The sequence below is a fragment of the Limulus polyphemus genome, unplaced genomic scaffold, assembly GCF_000517525.1.
Source record: "Limulus polyphemus unplaced genomic scaffold, Limulus_polyphemus-2.1.2 Scaffold2245, whole genome shotgun sequence".
Taxonomy (NCBI): Eukaryota; Metazoa; Arthropoda; class Merostomata; order Xiphosura; family Limulidae; genus Limulus; species Limulus polyphemus.
The window spans coordinates 166571-184886 of record NW_013667855.1 but is presented as its reverse complement, the minus strand read 5'-3'; the positions used below and the strand labels follow the sequence as shown (position 1 = coordinate 184886).

General features: G+C 33.1%; 1 protein-coding gene across 1 annotated transcript in view; it reads right to left on the bottom strand.

The window, feature by feature from the left end:
- Positions 1-505: 505 nt before the first annotated feature.
- Positions 506-18316, bottom strand: part of LOC106466388 (transmembrane protein FAM155A-like) — an 88549-nt gene continuing 70738 nt past the window's right edge. The window contains exons 2-3 of the mRNA XM_022394385.1: positions 7069-7234; positions 506-988 (exon numbers count right to left, since the gene is read on the bottom strand). Of these exons, the coding sequence (XP_022250093.1) occupies positions 630-988; positions 7069-7234 (525 nt within the window). The 3' untranslated portion in view covers positions 506-629. The remainder of the gene's footprint in view (positions 989-7068; positions 7235-18316) is intronic.

Genomic DNA, 18316 nt, shown 5'->3' with positions numbered 1-18316 from the left:
GTTTGAGGGTTAAGTTTAACATCAAGATACGAGCTAACAATGCGGATCAAGAGATAAACCTTCATTGTAATTAAATCAAAAAGTGAACCTTCCATTAAGAACTTGATCAGTTAAATAACAAATAGACACAAATTCATGTTCAATTTTGAGTAGTTGAACGATATATAACGTTGAAATATGTGAATAAGGCGAAACTGTTTACCTTTAAAAATAGGAAATTCATATATGTGTATATACATATATAAGGTTAAAAACAAATTGATTTTTCAGCATGTCATACCTGACCAACATAAACGACAGTGGTTCCATTTTAAAATTGCTTCGAATATATCTTGGCTTTTCACATGACACGAAACCTGAGCTGGGGACTAGAAATGCTTGTATAAATGCTAACATCTGGCCATTCAAAAAAAGTAAGGAGATAGGCGACGATAAGATTTTTTTAATATAAGTGAAAGAAAACTAGAACAATTTTGATTCAATCAATTCTTGACGTCGCCCGACAAGTTTCTCATTATAACCAAATCATGTCAAATGGAAATTCATCAGTGGGTTATTTCCGGCGAAGAATTTTGTCGCTCTCCTTCTTTTATATAACCATCACACACACACTAAAAATTATTGTTCTGCTAAGTGGGTTCTTTTATATGGAAACCCATTTTTTTCTTTTTAGTCGTTTTACCGTTAGCTACTGTACAATGTGTAGGTAGAAGGAGGTACCAAAACACATATACTCCAAAAAGCACTAGAGCTGAAACAATATAGAGCTTGGCGCCACTTCGTATACCACAAGAGGACATAACCTGTGCTTCCAGGGAGGAGTTCAGAGTGGGCACAGAATGATTTGCTTTCAGAGACTCGAACAGGTCAGATACTTTACACGATGAATGACCTGTGTCCAGAGATACGTGACAAGGCTCGTAACAACTTCCAGGTTGGCCATAAGGTGAGTCAGGAGTTATGGCAGGAATGTCTGGGACATTTGGATCTAAAACAGGCAAATTGAAAGTAATTAAAAAAAAGTAAATATAATACAGTCTAATTCTTTATAAAAATCTGACAAAGCAGCGTCAAATATACGTTGTCCTTAAACTACAATGACATAATAACAATAATGCTACACATAACTACTAATCTAAATTAAGAAAATGAAGAAGTTCATAATCAATTATTGATACATCAAGCTTCAAATCCTTTGAAACAAGTGCACGCAGAACTCAGTTATCGTAAACCAGAAAAAATAGTGATAAAATATATTAAATACGCGATTGTTGTGCATTGTCTACACTTTACAGTATTACAGTAGCGTAAAAGAGATGTATTTAGTATGTATGGAAAAACTACTAAGGATATCTGCCGCCGTCCGTAACTATTGATCAGAGAGAAGGCAGTCAGTCAGCAGCACCCTCCCACACCCCCTTTACGCTACGGGATTCATTGTCACTCTTATAACGCCTTTACAGCTTAAAGTGCGGGAAACATTTTGTGATATCGCACAGATTCGAACCCGGCTCGCCTGAAATCAAGAGCTCTATCACAGGGCCAACTCGCGCCGCACTGTTCTTTACCGTCAGATAGTTTCATTGGAATAACTTACAACTGTAGGTTGCCAGACAGTAACATTAAAATTTACAACAACTGCGTTCTTTTAAAACCTACATCATTCGGTGACGCAGCGCTAAGTTTATTGCCTTATAACGCAGTAAAGTTCGGGGCTCAGTCCCTGTGAAAGACACAGAGAAAAAAAAACCCATCGAGTAGCTTTGCATTAGAACAAAGAGTAAATTATAGATTATATAAAAGTATACCACTATTACGCACCAAGTGATATATCTGACCCCAACATATTACAGGTGCGTGAAGCCAAAGACTTTATATTCAAACACACCAGTTTTTCATTTACAATATTGAATCCATTTATACCACCACTGTGTCTCATCTCCTGTGCCAAATTCAAATATATAAAATCTGTGTCTCACTTCCTGTATCAGAATCAAATATACCACCGCTGTGTCTCATATCCTGTATCAGATTCAAATAAACCACCACTGTGTCTCATATCCTGTATCAGATTCAAATAAACCACCACTGTGTCTCATATCCTGTATCAGATTCAAATAAACCACCACTGTGTCTCATATCCTGTATCAGATTCAAATAAACCACCACTGTGTCTCATCTCCTGTGCCAAATTCAAATATATAAAATCTGTGTCTCACTTCCTGTATCAGATTCAAATAAACCACCACTGTGTCTCATATCCTGTATCAGATTCAAATAAACCACTGCATATATATACCCTTTCAATATACATATGTTCAGCGATCTTCTTTATTTTTAATTTAGTTCAAATAACATTTCTTAAAATATTGTTCTTTCACGTGCCTTTCGTGTAACATTTTCATATTATGAGTACGAATAGCCATCTCTGTTTACTCAAATTCCTTACATATACAATGGTACTATATCAAAGATCACAACTTTTGGGTGTGATCAATTTGATTTGTTATTTTGGGAAAATGCTTACCGTAAATCACCAATCGTATATTTTATCTTGAGGATAATGTAAATTCTCTTGATGTATCACCAATGGAGATTGCTGTATACAATCTGTGTATGAAACTTTGGTTATCGCAAAGTTAGTTTGTGTAAACCCTGAGCATGATCGTTGGTCTCAGTTATTTCAAAAAACTCGTTTGATTGCTTCTAATTTTCGCGCAAAGCTATCTGCGCACAACCGTCCCTAATTTTGAACTGCTAGACTAGAGGAAAGGGCAGTTAGTCAATAGTACCCACCGCGAACTCTTCGTCTACTCTAGTCTGACCGATTAGTGAGATTTGACTGTCACTATTATAGTGCATCCACGACCCCAAAGTGTAACAATCGCATTTTTGCGTTAATGGAATGCGAACCTTAAACCCTCGATTTCACAATCCAGGCACGCTAGCTCCTACTTTGGCCACGCCCAGTCTCTTCTGAGTAAGACAAACGAGAACAAGTATGTATTTAGAACCTCGATAATTTAACATCCGAGTTTGATCAGCAATCTGATACCTCGAAAACTCTTTGTCTTCCCTCTGATTATGATCAGTAATAGGTTGTTTTTTATTTGAGCTGTGTAACACATCTTCTCAGTATAAAAGTTAAAGCACCTTGAAATTGAGTTACTAAATTAGTGAAACGTATTCTTCGTGAAAATGTATACACAAGGTAAAACAGAATAAGATAAATAAAGTCGTGCCAAATTTCACGAGCTTCGGTATCCGCACGTGGCAGGTATAGAAGCAGAAGGAAAGTAACTTTGTCTTATTTCAAAGTGCCCTGAAGAAGATACAGATTTAATCGTGTTAAACGCTAAGCCATGTATCAAAATGCTACAGACTAGTCCCCTGCGGATTTACAATGCTAAAATCAGGGGTTCGATTCCCCTCGGTGGACACAGCAGATAGCCCGATGTGGCTTTGCTATAAGAAAAATACACAAATACACGCTACAGACTAAAATATGATTACACCAGTTTCAAGAGTTGTATTTGGAAACTCTTAGTTTTGTTTAACATTTACCATTCACATCATGAAAACGGTCGTATTTCTCAACTGTCCGCCAAAATAAAGCAAAGCATTTTTTACATGCGTATTTCTGTGTACATTCTTTTTTTTTTTCAATCAACTTGCACAGTGTTACAGCTGTAAAAGAACGTCTGTTTCAAAACTAACGTTACAGTGGAGAGAGTAAATGTTAACGAGTTAAATATAATTCAAATTATTAGATTAGTGACTCAAACATTAATTATAAATACAAATATTGAAGATAATATAATTCTGGTAAATAGTACACTTTATAATGTTTTATCCTTTGATCACATTTCAAAAATAGTTATCTGATCATGCGTGTTTCAAGGTAAACCCTAACATCGTGCTACTAGTAAAAATTTAAAACGTTCTGTTTTTCTTGCTTCAGTGTTAAATGTCAATAAACAAAACGAAAGCTGTTTAGTGTTTCCTGATAAAATGTAAACAACGTAGTGGTATTGTGTAAAGTCTAAACAATGCTAAACGTATTCACTCAAAAGATTAATGTTCTAACTAAAAATGTGAATTATGTTCACTTATCTAAACAAAACTCAACATGTTTCCGCATACATTATTTCAAGATAAATTTTCATCAATATATAGATATTTAAACATAACTAAACCTGCTCGCAGGTATTATTTCTCAAGATAAAATGTCAACAACATACAGATATCTGCTAAGAAGACTTAATTAAAGATGTCTGTATAATGAGCAGCATCTAGCATCTTATTCATTCAGAAACATGAAAATGTCAACAACATACAGGTATCTATTGAGACAACTTCAATAGTTCTCTATAGTAATCAGCATCCAGCAACTTGTTCATTCAGAAACATGAAAAGGTCAACAACATACAGGTATCTATTGAGACAACTTCAATAGTTCTCTATAGTAATCAGCATCCAGCAACTTGTTATTCAGAAACATGAAAAGGTCAACAACATACAGGTATCTACTGAGACAACTTAAAGATGTCTCTATAGTAATCAGCATCCAGCAACTTGTTCATTCAGAAACATGAAAACGTCAACAACATACAAGTATCTATTGAGACAACTTAAAGATGTCTCTATAGTAATCAGCATCCAGCAACTTGTTCATTCAGAAACATGAAAACGTCAACAACATACAGGTATCTATTGAGACAACTTAAAGATGTCTATATAGTAATCACCATCCAATGACTTGTTCATTCTTAAACATGAAAACGCCAACAACATAGAATGAACTAAAGAAAATTAAACCTGTGTTGTATCTAGATACCTTATATTTAATTGTTATAGTGTATATTATTATAGTAGTAACATAATATTTACATATCTGTGGGAGCTGTTGTTCAGAAACAGGTCTAAGTTCTGTGCTTCTTAATTCACAGATGTTAATCTCTATCTCATTAATTGACCAAGAACTTTATGTGCTGTTTCATGGAATATTTGTATTATATTCAACATCACACCAAGTGTGGGGGTATTTTATTGAACATTAATTTTTTGTCACTGATAGTGTCAGCTTATTTAATATAAAACCAGTTGAAAGTTACCATGGAGGCTGCCAAATGCATACATGTTGAAATAATTTAAGAAGGTCTGTACAGTAAGCTATGTCGATCACTATCCAGCACTCCTAAAGCCCCATATTAGGTAGATGTTCCAACAGCATCAATAAACAACTTGTGGTGAGTGGATGATTTTTGCCAACGTGACTCTCTCATGCACTTAGCATTTCCTGGACCACCCAGGCCTTCCTTTCTTCGATGAAGGGGGAATTGTTGATGTCATACATGAACAAGGGCCTCGTGCTCTAACAACTCCAGATGGGGATGTTATTGCCATTATAACACATCATTAAAGTGCACATGAGAGATATCCTAATGCTCAGCAGAACGTTAGGGTGATAGAAATGTGGAATCAGTACCTTTGTTGATATTAGCTTTACAACATGAATAAAGTTAACAATGGACATTTTCTGAATTTAAAGTTATGTCAAGTGACATTTTCTGAATTTAAAGTTATGTCAAGTGACATTAGAATTCCTATTCAAGTATAAGGTCCAGTACTTGATGCCATTGAATATTCGAAGACTGACTAAATCTGAAACTGGAAAGCTATAATTGCATCATTACGTGGAACTAATCTACCAGACAGAATTCAAGGCGTGCACCAACAAAGCTTAGTCTTGTATGCTAAAGTGATGCAACATTTACATGGAAAACATGGCAACAATCCATAGAAAAGTTATCCTTTTTGATAAGTTTGTGAATGGACTTCCTAACGAGTCAATGTGGCACCACTAGTATGCTGAAGATGTTTTATCTGTAAACGAGTCTGTGTCTGTAGTAACAGAGATGATGTAGTTATTCCAGCCAAGCTATCAAAATAGAGCAAGCCTTTAATGGTCTCTGGTGCAGTTCCGCCAAAGGTGCCAGCACCACTTTACATGAAACATCATCAGATGGCACTACATTTGCAAACATTATATGGTGACTCAGTGCAGCCTGAAAAGGTACTCTGAATCTGCTATTTCATCTATGCTGATGACGGAGATGAGAAACATCCAGGTTTTTAGAGATATTAAGAAATAAGAGATGTGAGATACAACTTGGTTTTCACTGATGTAGGTGTCATCTCCTTGTAAGTAACTACACATGACCCCATGAATCAACCATATTAATTGAATGGCAAAGAACATTTTAATGCAAGACTAGAGGCTGTAACACTATTAGATATTCTAGTTTACAAGTCCCAGATCAAATATAGTCTTTGTACAAATCGTTGCTTGAGTATTACCTTTGTAGGTTTAGATGTCCCGCAGACATTATCTACTATTATAGCCTGTTTACAAGGTGAATTGTAATACTGTTGTGAAACTTAAATGCTGACTAAAAATACAAGAAAGATGAACTGCATTAATGTATATAGATGATAACAGTACAATTCTGTCTAATACACAAATTGTGTTTCACGGTAATAAACTTTATAAGGATTCAAGTAAAAGCACCATTAAAAGTTATCTAAGCATATCTAAACCTTTACAGATATAGTTTTTAACGTAAAAATGCTGTTAAAATGGATTTATTTAAACAAATGTACATAGTAAATAGTTTTAGAAATATAAAATTATCTAAACAGAAATATACACGTTCACAGTTATATATTCCAAGACAAAATGATGAAAACAGGGTAGTACAAAAATTAGTTGCTCCAGTGCAGCGTCTTAATTTTCACGTATTTCACATAAATATACGAGTATACGTGAAACGTGCACACAACGCACGGATTAACGTTGTACCAATGAGTTTTAGTTTTATTATCGACAGTAGTCCATGTACATCACATTTAAATGTGGAGCAACAAGTTTTTGGAACACCCTATATTGCAGTTTTCATTTTAAAAAAACTAAAACTGATTCTTTATATTCATGATGTGAATTTAATTTCGGACAATATGCTGTTATTTAAAAATGTCCTTATATGTGAAGACAAACTGTAGACGTACCTATACAAAAGAACACTGGTTCTCCAGCGTACTGTTCGAACACAAAAGGATGGAAGTACGGACACTGCCGCTCGACTTGGTGACAGAAGCTCCGGCAGGGCCTCACAAACTGGTCTTCAACATGGAAAGGAACCATCATAGCACATATCCATTCTCGATACGCTTTCTGAAGAGGAAACACTAAAATTGAAATCTTACTTTCCAACTGAAATTATTCCTTTTTTTCTTATCTTAAAACACAGAAATTAAATCACATTAATCATTGATGGATACTGACCAATATCGTTGCCGACTCTTTAACAGCTAAAAAAAAAATGATGTGACCACTTCAATAGGGATTATGTGTTTATTTTCTGATATTCGCTCAAAGCTGTTCAAAATTTATCCGCGTTAGCTGTCCCTAATTTTTAGTTGATAGAGTAGAGGATGAGCAGCTAGTCAATAACACCCACCACCAACTTTTGAGCTACTCTTGTCTGACTAGATAATGGGGTTTGACCACCGCTTTTATGATGCACTCACGACCCCAAAGTGCGAATAGCGAGTTTTTTGCGGTGACACTGGACCGATAGATCAATAGTCCACCACACTAACCACTCGGACACGCTCGGATTGTTCAACGATTTTCATCTTCTTGTGGCCCGGCATGGCCAGGTGGATTAGGCGATCGACTCGCAAGTTGCGGGTCGCGGGTTCAAATCCCCCGTCACACCAAACATGTTCGCCCTTTCAGTCGTGGGGACGTTATAAGTTTCGGTCAATCCCATTATTCTTTGGTAAAAGAGTAGTAGCCCAAGAGTTGGCGGTGGGTGGTGATGACTAGCTGCCTTCCCTCTAGTCTTACACTGCTAAATTAGGGACGGCTAGCGCAGATAGCCCTCTTGTAGTTTTGCGCGAAACTAATAACAAATCATCTTCTTGGATGAATTTTTCAACTTCAGTTTAAAAAGGAAGTTTCCAACTTCTTGAGCAACTCTTCATCAGAACCAACTGAAAAGTTTGCATTAGCAGTTCAATCAGAGTCTCCGAATAACACACAAAAAAAAATGAGAATAGTTACACTGACGTAAATATATCATTATCTTCCACGTGTAATGACCTTTATATAAACTACAGGGGGAAGAACATCTCCCATATTACAGCTCAGTAAAGATGTGAACTGAAAATACCTTTGCTTCTAAAGTGGTTCAAGGAAAAAATATCAGCAGATTTTATTTACACTTTAACTTGTTATTTTCAACGACAGACAACAATATCTATTTTAATTGGCAATTATACCTTCCTTAGTTTGTTTAATCTTTTTTTTCTTTTTTTTCTGAAAATTAATTTAGGAATTTTATTGTCATCCACAACTTTGGTCATCTATAACAGTGAATATTTTGTTTAATCAATGTGAGTTATTCAAGCCACCATAAAAATGTGTAACTACAAGCAAAATACATTAGGTTAAATAAATAAAAAGAAATGTAAAATATATTTCCAAAATGATAATTAGTAAACAAGATAAGCTGAAAAAAAAAAACGGAAAAGAGTTAATAAAACTTAGAATTGCTACACCTCAGGAAACAAGATGGAATCCTCAATAGCTGCGGCACTTGAAATTCTTTTAGGCAGGATTAGAGTAAATTAATCTCTGATACCATTTTTTCCTTTTGATTAGCTATATTTTTGTGCGCCGGCAATACCAAGCTTGGGGCGCGTGTATACCCGATTCGGTTTTATTACTCATCAGGATCTCTACCAGCTTACCTTCAAATTGAAATTATTTTAGGCAGGATTAGAGTAAATTAATCAATGGGACCTTGGGCGAAAATTGTAATTAGATCTCGAATCGGTCAAAATATGACGGAGGTATGAGCTAAAAGTTTGTACTTGAGAAAGAAAAAAACTCAAGAGCTATTCTATGAGCTGCAGTACCGCGGCATATAAAAATCTTAAGCATGAAAACAAAACAGCACGCATTTCGTATTGAATCTTCATAACACCTCTTCATAGAAAAGTCGTTACGTATCAGTATAATTATTTAATTCTGTATGATAAAAGCAAAGAATATTAAGCAAAAAAAATCTTAAGTATTATGATTTATATGGGTTTGTTCTTTTTCTTCTTTCAAATTATTATATTGCATTAAGTTTTCAAATACTTGTAAACCCCCCCTTGTTTTAAAATTTTCATCGCCATACACGTTAAATTTTGCGTTTTTTGTCTATTTTGTATCAAGTTCTGAAATAATTATGAAATAAGGGTGATCTACGTTTTATAAGTTTGACTCGTCGACTGCAGACAAGTTTCGTGTGCGCCTTTTTTTTTTCATCAAGTTATGAAATACTTATGAAATTAGGGTGATCTACATATATCCTCTTGTTTAATAAGTTAAGTTTCGTGTTAGTGTTTTTGCATCAACTTTTGAAATGGTGGAAGTTTAATATCTTATCAGACGCAATTAACTTTCGTGCTCGTTCGTTGCATCTCCTTCTGAAACTTATGGTCAAATCCCTTGTTTTGTAAGTTTCATATTAAGCTATGAAACGAACTCTCTGAATTTTTTAAACCAGCTTATTTATACCTATAAGCTTTTAATCTTAATAAGCAAAATAAGTCTTAGATGGCCAGATAGTTAAGTGTTCCTGTTCAAAGTAATCCATGAACCTGTTTTGACTGTTCAAGTCAAGATTACGGTGTATTTAATCAGGAGTATGTTTGTTTTAGAGCAAAGCACATTAGCTATCTGCTGTGTCCACCGCGGGGAATCGAACCCCAAATTTAGCATCTTAAGTCCGGAGACTCACCGCTGTCACTTACTCTGCTGAAGCTAATTAAGGGAAACCACTGAAGAGGGCATTTTCTGTCAATAGTTAACAAAATTAGCAAAAATTGTAACACGTGTCTAAAATGAAAAATTCGTAGTAGTGACATAATGAAACTACTTGATTTGATTTCAGTTGCAACAATAGTAACATTTCCAGTGTCGGAATTGGTTAGTAAGGGTGCAAAGATGGCGAGTACTTTATGTGACGACTTTCATAGAAAAAGTACAAAAATATATCATTATAAGCGTTAAACAGTTAATCAGAGCTATAATAAACAGTCCTTGCTATTTATATATATATATGTATGTGTGTGTGTGTGTGTATGTTCATGCGTATCCATAGTTAGCTACTAAAATTGCTTACAGTATAAGTAGCTACTAACATATTTTATAGTGTATATCTGTAGGTAGCTACTATTATTTTCTTCAGTGTATGCTTCTAGATATACATAAAGATGATCTTACCTTAGAACAGATAAGAAATTTTACTTTTGACTCTAAGATTGTAATCTCTCCATTTCATCAACTCCCTACCATCCACGCTTAGATTTGGCAACAAAACTGCTTATTTTCTCCAATATAAACAAGCTAAGTAATGTAGTAATACAAAATAAATGTCTTTTACTTAGCAAACGTTAAAATAAATGAAAAACGAAGGACGACACTTACTGATCTTTACAAGAAAAGTTATGCTTAACACTAGATTTGAACACTTCACAGAAAACTTGTAAAAAATAACGTTTATCATCAGATCTTAACATAAGCATACATTACTTGCGCACACAATAGAAGTAGCGTCCAACACCAGATCTCAACATCCTCTTAAAGTGCTTACACACATTAAAAAGTGGTGCTCAATAGCAGATCTTAACACTTTTGTGCAGTGTTTATATACAAGTGTAAAGCGGCGTCTAACACAAGATATTACCATCCTCACACAGTTGTTATAGAACACACACACGGTCATACAAATCATGCATAGAGAAGAAACGTGACGTCTAGCATCAAATCTTAGCAATATTCATACGATACGTACGTGTAAGATCAGATTCTAACATCTTCATGTGACACAAACAGAAGGGAAGTAGATTTAAACATCAGATATTAATATCTGTGCACCGTTTTAAATAGATAGACAGGTGCAGTAAATTCCAGATTTTCCATTGTCACACAATACATATTGGTAAAAAAAGAATACTCTCTCTCATCAGAAATGGAACCTTCATATAGTCGTAATAGTAATACACTTTATTATAAGTTCTTAATATTATAATTATTTGGTGCTACCCCTCTCGTAGTTTGAGGCCCATGGTTTATGTTCTGTTAGACTTTCCTGATATACAAACCAAATTCGATCTTTGGTTTCGAAGTTTTCCAAATACTAATTAGGAGATAATTGCACTTTTAACTAAGTTAAACATGATAAGGACTTTTTGGCAAAGTCGAAAATCTTTTTTATAAGCTAACGACACAGAAGTAATTTTCTCACTTGATTAATTAGAGTGATCATTTCAAAACGAAATATTACATAATAAATAGATTCAAAGTCAATTTGTATATCGAGATATATATTTGTGATCTGGTGTATTTCTTCTGTCAAAACATCCAAAACATCTCGTTAATTTGATCAGTATATAATTTTTTTAAATATTACTAGTTATGAATTTGGGGTATTAAGTTACTGCGAATGTTTCGCATCAACAGTATTGAAACAGGTAACTGGTCCCCTCTTTATTCTTCGCTTGTTTGTTTCAGAATTGTCGTTTTTTAATGTTAAGCTGGTGGACGAGAGAGGGGGCAGCTGTCAACAACACTCATCGCTAATTCTTTGACTACTCTTGTCGGATAGAACAATGGGATTTTACTGCCACTATTATAACGTATCCATGGCCATAAAGTGCAGAGTACGTTTTTGCGTCAACCGGTCACGAGTCACGAATCTTCGGATTCAAAGTCCGGGCACATTAATCACTAGGCCATATCCGGTCCTAATCCTTCTCTTTTTTTTTCATCTTAATGTAAGATGAAAGAATTGATAAATGTCAAAACCTCTGTCTTTATTATAGTCACCCCAATTGTCTTCATGTATAATGAATAGTTAATATAAATTCAGTTTATACCAATGAGATGAGAGCAGTAATCTAAATTGTCATATATTTGATCACATCCAACATTAAATCAAAGGCTATCGTCGCTTCCAAGGAATTGAGCGATTAGAGCGCCATCTGTAACTTGACATGCTAAGATATGTATTCAACCTTCGAACAAGAAACAAGCATATAATTATATTTCGAATACATTCTAAAGATAATAACGTATATTATACCTACATTTAAACATAAAATATTAGCACCAGAAGAGCTTAGATTAGATATACATATAATACATTTCTCAATCTTTAAAAACGTTTCAATTTAAAGTTAGATAATGAAATCAATGTTTATATATTCTAATAACGAATACCTGTTAACGTGTCGTTTTATTTTTTAGATTCCGATTTGGACTCGTATACGTGGCCTAAATCTCGAAGAATGTGAAAAAATATTTTCTCCATCTGTTGCTTTCTTTTTTTTTTTGGTTGGAAACAAACGGAAAGACACTAATACTAATTAGTGCATGACTTATCAAAATCGTAAAACGACTATAAACGAGATACGTAGAATTAAGGAATGAAAGTACTCACGTTAACGGCCGAAACGTTGTGTACTTTTAATCTTTCAGTCTCCATATCACGTTCATGGCAGTTTTACGATTTTAATTATACCTTACCTGATCATTTGCTCTTCAGAATTTACATGATTCATTATTTTATTTCATTTCCACTTGGAGAATATTTTGATCATGCGAATAAGTATGTATTATGTCTTAAAATGAGACTTTATGGCATAACTTATAGAATTATATGCGTAGATACTTCAATATCGGAGTGTGGTCTGTAACTGTAACGTTGGTTAATAAAAGGAGACTTAGGCAGCTGATATGACACAAGCCTAAATTCATATATTTTCAAATCAGTCACACCGATCCTAACTTGTTTTTTATTCAGATTGTCTATGGTTTTAACTAAAACAGGTCTGTTTAGGAAATACCTTAAACGAAAGGAATATCGGTAAGACAGACGTATATAAGCCTCTGTGATAAAAGATACCCGAGTCAATATAGTAAAAGCGAGGTATTATATGCACCTAAATATTGTTGTCAGAAGAAAGGAGGGCAGGTAGAAATGATTGTGTGAAGATAAAAGCACGAATAAAGATAATCAAAGCGGTCTGAAATTTTTTTACAGATGATTAGAAACATATGAAGATACCTGTACAAAGAAAATGGATCACTCGGAAGAAAGGAACACGTGTAAATAGAATTGCCTTAAATAAAAGATCTACATGGAACATATCTATGTACACTAGACTCATTTATGGAACATATCTATGTGCACTACATGTCATTTATGGAACATATCTATGTGCACAACATGTCATTTATGGAACATATCTATGTGCACTACATGTCATTTATGGAACATATCTATGTGCACTACATGTCATTTATGGAACATATCTATGTACACTACACGTCATTTATAAAAATATCTATGTACACTAAACGTCATTTATAAAAATATCTATTTGCAATAGGATAAATGACATGTAGTGCACATAAATATGTTTGATAAATGACATGTAGTGCACATAAATATTTTTATAAATGACGTCTATTGCACATAGATATTTTTATAAATGACGTGTAGTGTACATAGATATTTCTATAAATGACGTGTAGTGTACATAGATATTTTTATAAATGACGTTTTTTTATAAATGACGTGTAGTGCACATAGATATGTTTGATAAATGACATGTAGTGCACATAGATATGTTTGATCTATGTGCACTACACGTCATTTATAAAAAAGATCTATGTGCACTACACGTCATTTATAAAAAAGATCTATGTGCACTAGACGTCATTTATGGAATATAACTACATGCACTACACGTCATTTATGGAATATAGCTACATGCACTACACGTCATTTATGGAATATAGCTACATGCACTAGACGTAATTTATGGAACTACTTTTGTTCCAACCCATAATAACTGCTCTTAGATGGTAACAATATATTTTTTTATATTTTTGATCTGGTGTTTCTCTGACCATTTTTCGTTTAGTTTTTGTGTAATATAAGATTCTGATACAAAATAAGATTTACATTTTCTTTCTTTTCATGCCCTGTAAAATAATCCGACACATTAATTACTTTTCAAACGCTGTAAGAATAATGTAGCATTTTTTTATGCTACAAAACACTTACATCTCAGAAGCAATTCATTAAAGTTATTTGCACTGTTAAGATACTATTACAAACTATATCGGTAACTCTGATTAAAATAAATAATCTTTAAATTTTGTCTGGGAAATCCCCAGAGAAATTTATTAGTTATCGAATTCCTATTCATTTTGCCCTCCAGTGTCTTAGCGGTAAATCTGAAGGCTTATACTGCTAAAATCCATGTTTCAATACCCGTGGTGGACATAGCACAGATAGCCGCTTGCGTAGCTTTGTGCTTAACAACAAACAAACCCATTCATTATAGATCATTATTTACAAAAATCTTAAACCTTAACACTCGTATTTTAACTAATTATTTGATCTTATTTTTTCTTAAATGTGAAAGATGCGCGAAGAATTATTATCGACTTATCTAATTTCCGACAGCTATCTCCCGAGATTAAAAGTTTTTCAAAAAAAAAATTATGCGATCATAAATAATAGAGACGGTTTGAATAGATATTCTTTGAAGCGTTTTGAACAAACAGGCTTCAGTTTGCTGTTTAAGTCAACAAATTTTTGCGAATAGTCGTATATAATCCGCCCGATATGTTTAATCCTGCATTTTATCGTCTCACTTTAAGTCTCTAATTCTTTTCCGGATCGCAGATGTACGTGCAAGAGAATCCACGAGGGACAAGGAAGATTGTGCTTCTTTGTTGAGCTCCTTATTGGAAATCAATGTGCATTGCTGAAAAAACAGAAACTATACATTGCTCTATATTTCCTTAGGCTAGTGTAACAGTTACTCACCAGGTAATGAGCTTCTCAAAGCTGCCTGGCTTTCGCTTCAACATATCTTTGTTTTCCAATCACAATTAAAAGACTTGAAAGCCAAAAACACACATAAATCATACAAACAATTAATGATTCTCATAATTTATAGCATATGAAGGATTTCTCCATGTTTAACTTTTAACGATATCTGTATTATTAATCCTCAGTTACTAATCAGAGGAACACAAGGTTCCTTATCTAAATCAAAATATTTAACTTTAACAGTATCTGTATTATTAATCCTCAGTTACTAATCAGAGGAACACAAGGTTCCTTATCTAAATCAAAATATTTAACTTTAACAGTATCTCTATTGCCATTCCTCAATTACAAATAAGTAGAAAAAAAATTCTTTACTAACTCAAAAGGTTTAACTTTTAGCAATTTTGACATTGTTATTCCTCAATAACTTATCAAGACAACTAAAATCCCTTTTCTACTTCAAGATGCTTAACTTTTGGCAGTATATGTTTTGTTATTTCGAAATAACTTATAAATAGTATAAAATCTCATTTATATTTCAAGATGTTTAAATATTTCAAGTACTGGTATTACCGTTCCTCAGTAACTAAACAAGACCACAAAAAAGCTTTTTTCTAATACAGGGTGTCTAATTTTTAACAATATCTGTATTCCTATTTCTTAATAACTAATCACGAAAACAAAAAGTCCTTTTTCTAATATTTGATTACTACTATTCACTAATAAGCAAAAGAATAAAACAAATTTGATCAGTAGTTATATTTGTTTCTCTAACTGTTCAAAAATAGTTTATTCTAAGTCATTTATTTTAACAGTATTGTTTTTATAATTAATTCTCTAATATCTGATAAATAGGTACCGAGTTTTCTTTTCTCAGTTTTTGTTTCTTATTATAACCCTATCAATGTTACTATTAATTAATTTATAACTTTGTAAGCTACGTAAAGGAATTCCTTTCCTTAGTCAGATTTTTTAATTCTATCGACATTATTATTCCCCATAAATTGATATAAAAATCAAGAAAACCCTCTTTAAACTTAGTACTATTTTCAATTCATCACTATTTATTCACTCCTTACTAACTGGTGAAGAGAATGTGAAGTTTATTTACTAAATCACCTTATTTTCCAGACGAACACTGAAGTGAATTTCATAAATCAGTTTATTTTCCAGTTGGAAATTGCCTACATTGAGAAACAAGTTTGGGTAATTGCTTATTTTTCCACATTACTAAGGTAATATCAGAAAGAGAGATAGTTGTCAATGATTTTTTACCTTAATTACTTTTAGAAAATGGCTGAGTTGAAAGTTCTACAGCTAGTACTTCTTTTAACAGTTTTAGTCAATAAACAGTAAATTCTAACAAACGTGTGATATAAAACATGGTGTATTTCCTCTCTTTTTTGTTTTTGCAGCTGTACTTTTATTGCTTCTTGGCAGAAAGAGGTGCTTGATTCTTCTGTGTGTCTGTTTTTAAAGTTACACATTGCGCTGAAAGATGTGTTCCTTCTGGACAGCTTCCTGGTGTTGTTGAAATGACGGTTTGACGTATATAAACATGTTGCCTTAAAGCATTACGTTTACATGTACCACACAACTTTGTGATAAAAAGCTTAGCTCCCATTCTCCGCCCTTTCCATGCTACTATCTGGATCTTCAATGGTTCTAAAGAGATCCACACAATAGCAGGTCTTATACAGAGAAGGTGATATAACTACCACTACACTACATACAGTAATTCCAATTATTTTCTTAACAATAATTTTATAAATTATTTGTTATTGTTCATATTATCTTTTTTTTAAATCACTAATTTCAAATTTATATAAATACTTTTATATATATTATAAAATAGTTTAAAATATCTAATTAAAGTTTTCTTATTAAACCCATTAAAATTCAGTTTGTGTACTAATATATTGATATTAGACATTAAGAACTGTACATTACTACAAATTCTACAATATCTAAAACTGCTGTAAATGTATAATACTCTGTATGACATTTGTTGGAAAATTACAGTTTGGAGGAGGAAGTCCAAAAACTTGAAACGTGAAATCATTTCTTTTATCATAAATCTCAACAATAATATAAAACTTATTATCTAAATCTGTACAAAAATCAATAAAATGAACACATTTCATTCAATTTTTACCCTTTTCTCTAGTTTTTCTTTTTGTACATTTCTTGTTAATACTATCTAGACATTAGTAATTACCAGTACAAATATTATTACCTAAACTTATAGCAGTAGTACCAGTGTAATTTGGATTCAGACCATGAGGATATATAGTTTTGTATTTAAGAATGTAAAAAGTTTCTTTTTATAATCTGTTTGTGTTTGTATTAACGATTTCTAAAATTGTAATTAGTATTGAAGCAAAGAGGTGAATTCTGAAATGTTCTCATTCAACTGTATTTACCATACTACTTTTACTTTGAAATCTATGCAGATTCATGCGAATATGTAAAGGATTAGATATTTCTCCCACATTTTGCATATTACATATATCACATGTTAATAAATAAATTAAGTTTTTTACTTCACAAAAGGAACTGTAATAAGTAATCGGATGAAAAACTAAGTGAAGAACATGTAAGGCATCGCTTACTACCACATTTTATAACATTTGTAGCAAGAATAAAAACCAACAACTATAAACAGCTACCAGGCTGAACATTTTTTTTCTTCTCATGCATGTGAGGCCGGCGAACTTGAGGTTAAACTGGATAGACAGTGTATCCCCAACACAATTTTGGTTTTACTTCCGCCAGTACATCAAGAAACCAGGGCACATTACATAGTGATCCGCCTTATGATTTGTGCTCTAGTGTTAAATATTTGTACTGTGGCTGCAATTTATTTTATTTTTTTTCATGTTTTTCCTCCCTCCAATAAAATTATATTTAATTATATTTTATCTAACGTTTAAAAATGCTGTGTACATTTCGCGCTATCCTTCTTTTTGATGTGTGTGTGTGTGACTGAAGAGGGAACTTAAATTTAGATTAATTATGTTGAACATTCTGGCAGACATTCTGCTCGACTATATAGGCTTATTTTCCTATTTAATTGTTTACACAAACTTTTGCGCGAATACCCATGTTACTGCGTTAAATTATTTCTTTATTCGCTCCTGTGATCATTTGAAATATTTGCAGAACTTTCGGCTTCATTATTAAAATTTGTTTATTCATCACTAGTCTTAATTGTTTAAATTCGGGAAAATGTATTTTCAAGTTTTAATGTTTTGTCTCAATTAACTTAAATCAATTAAGAGGGCTATTTAATTGAATAGCTAGATTCAGAATCAGAAGCTACCAGATTCAGAAGTAGTAAATAGACT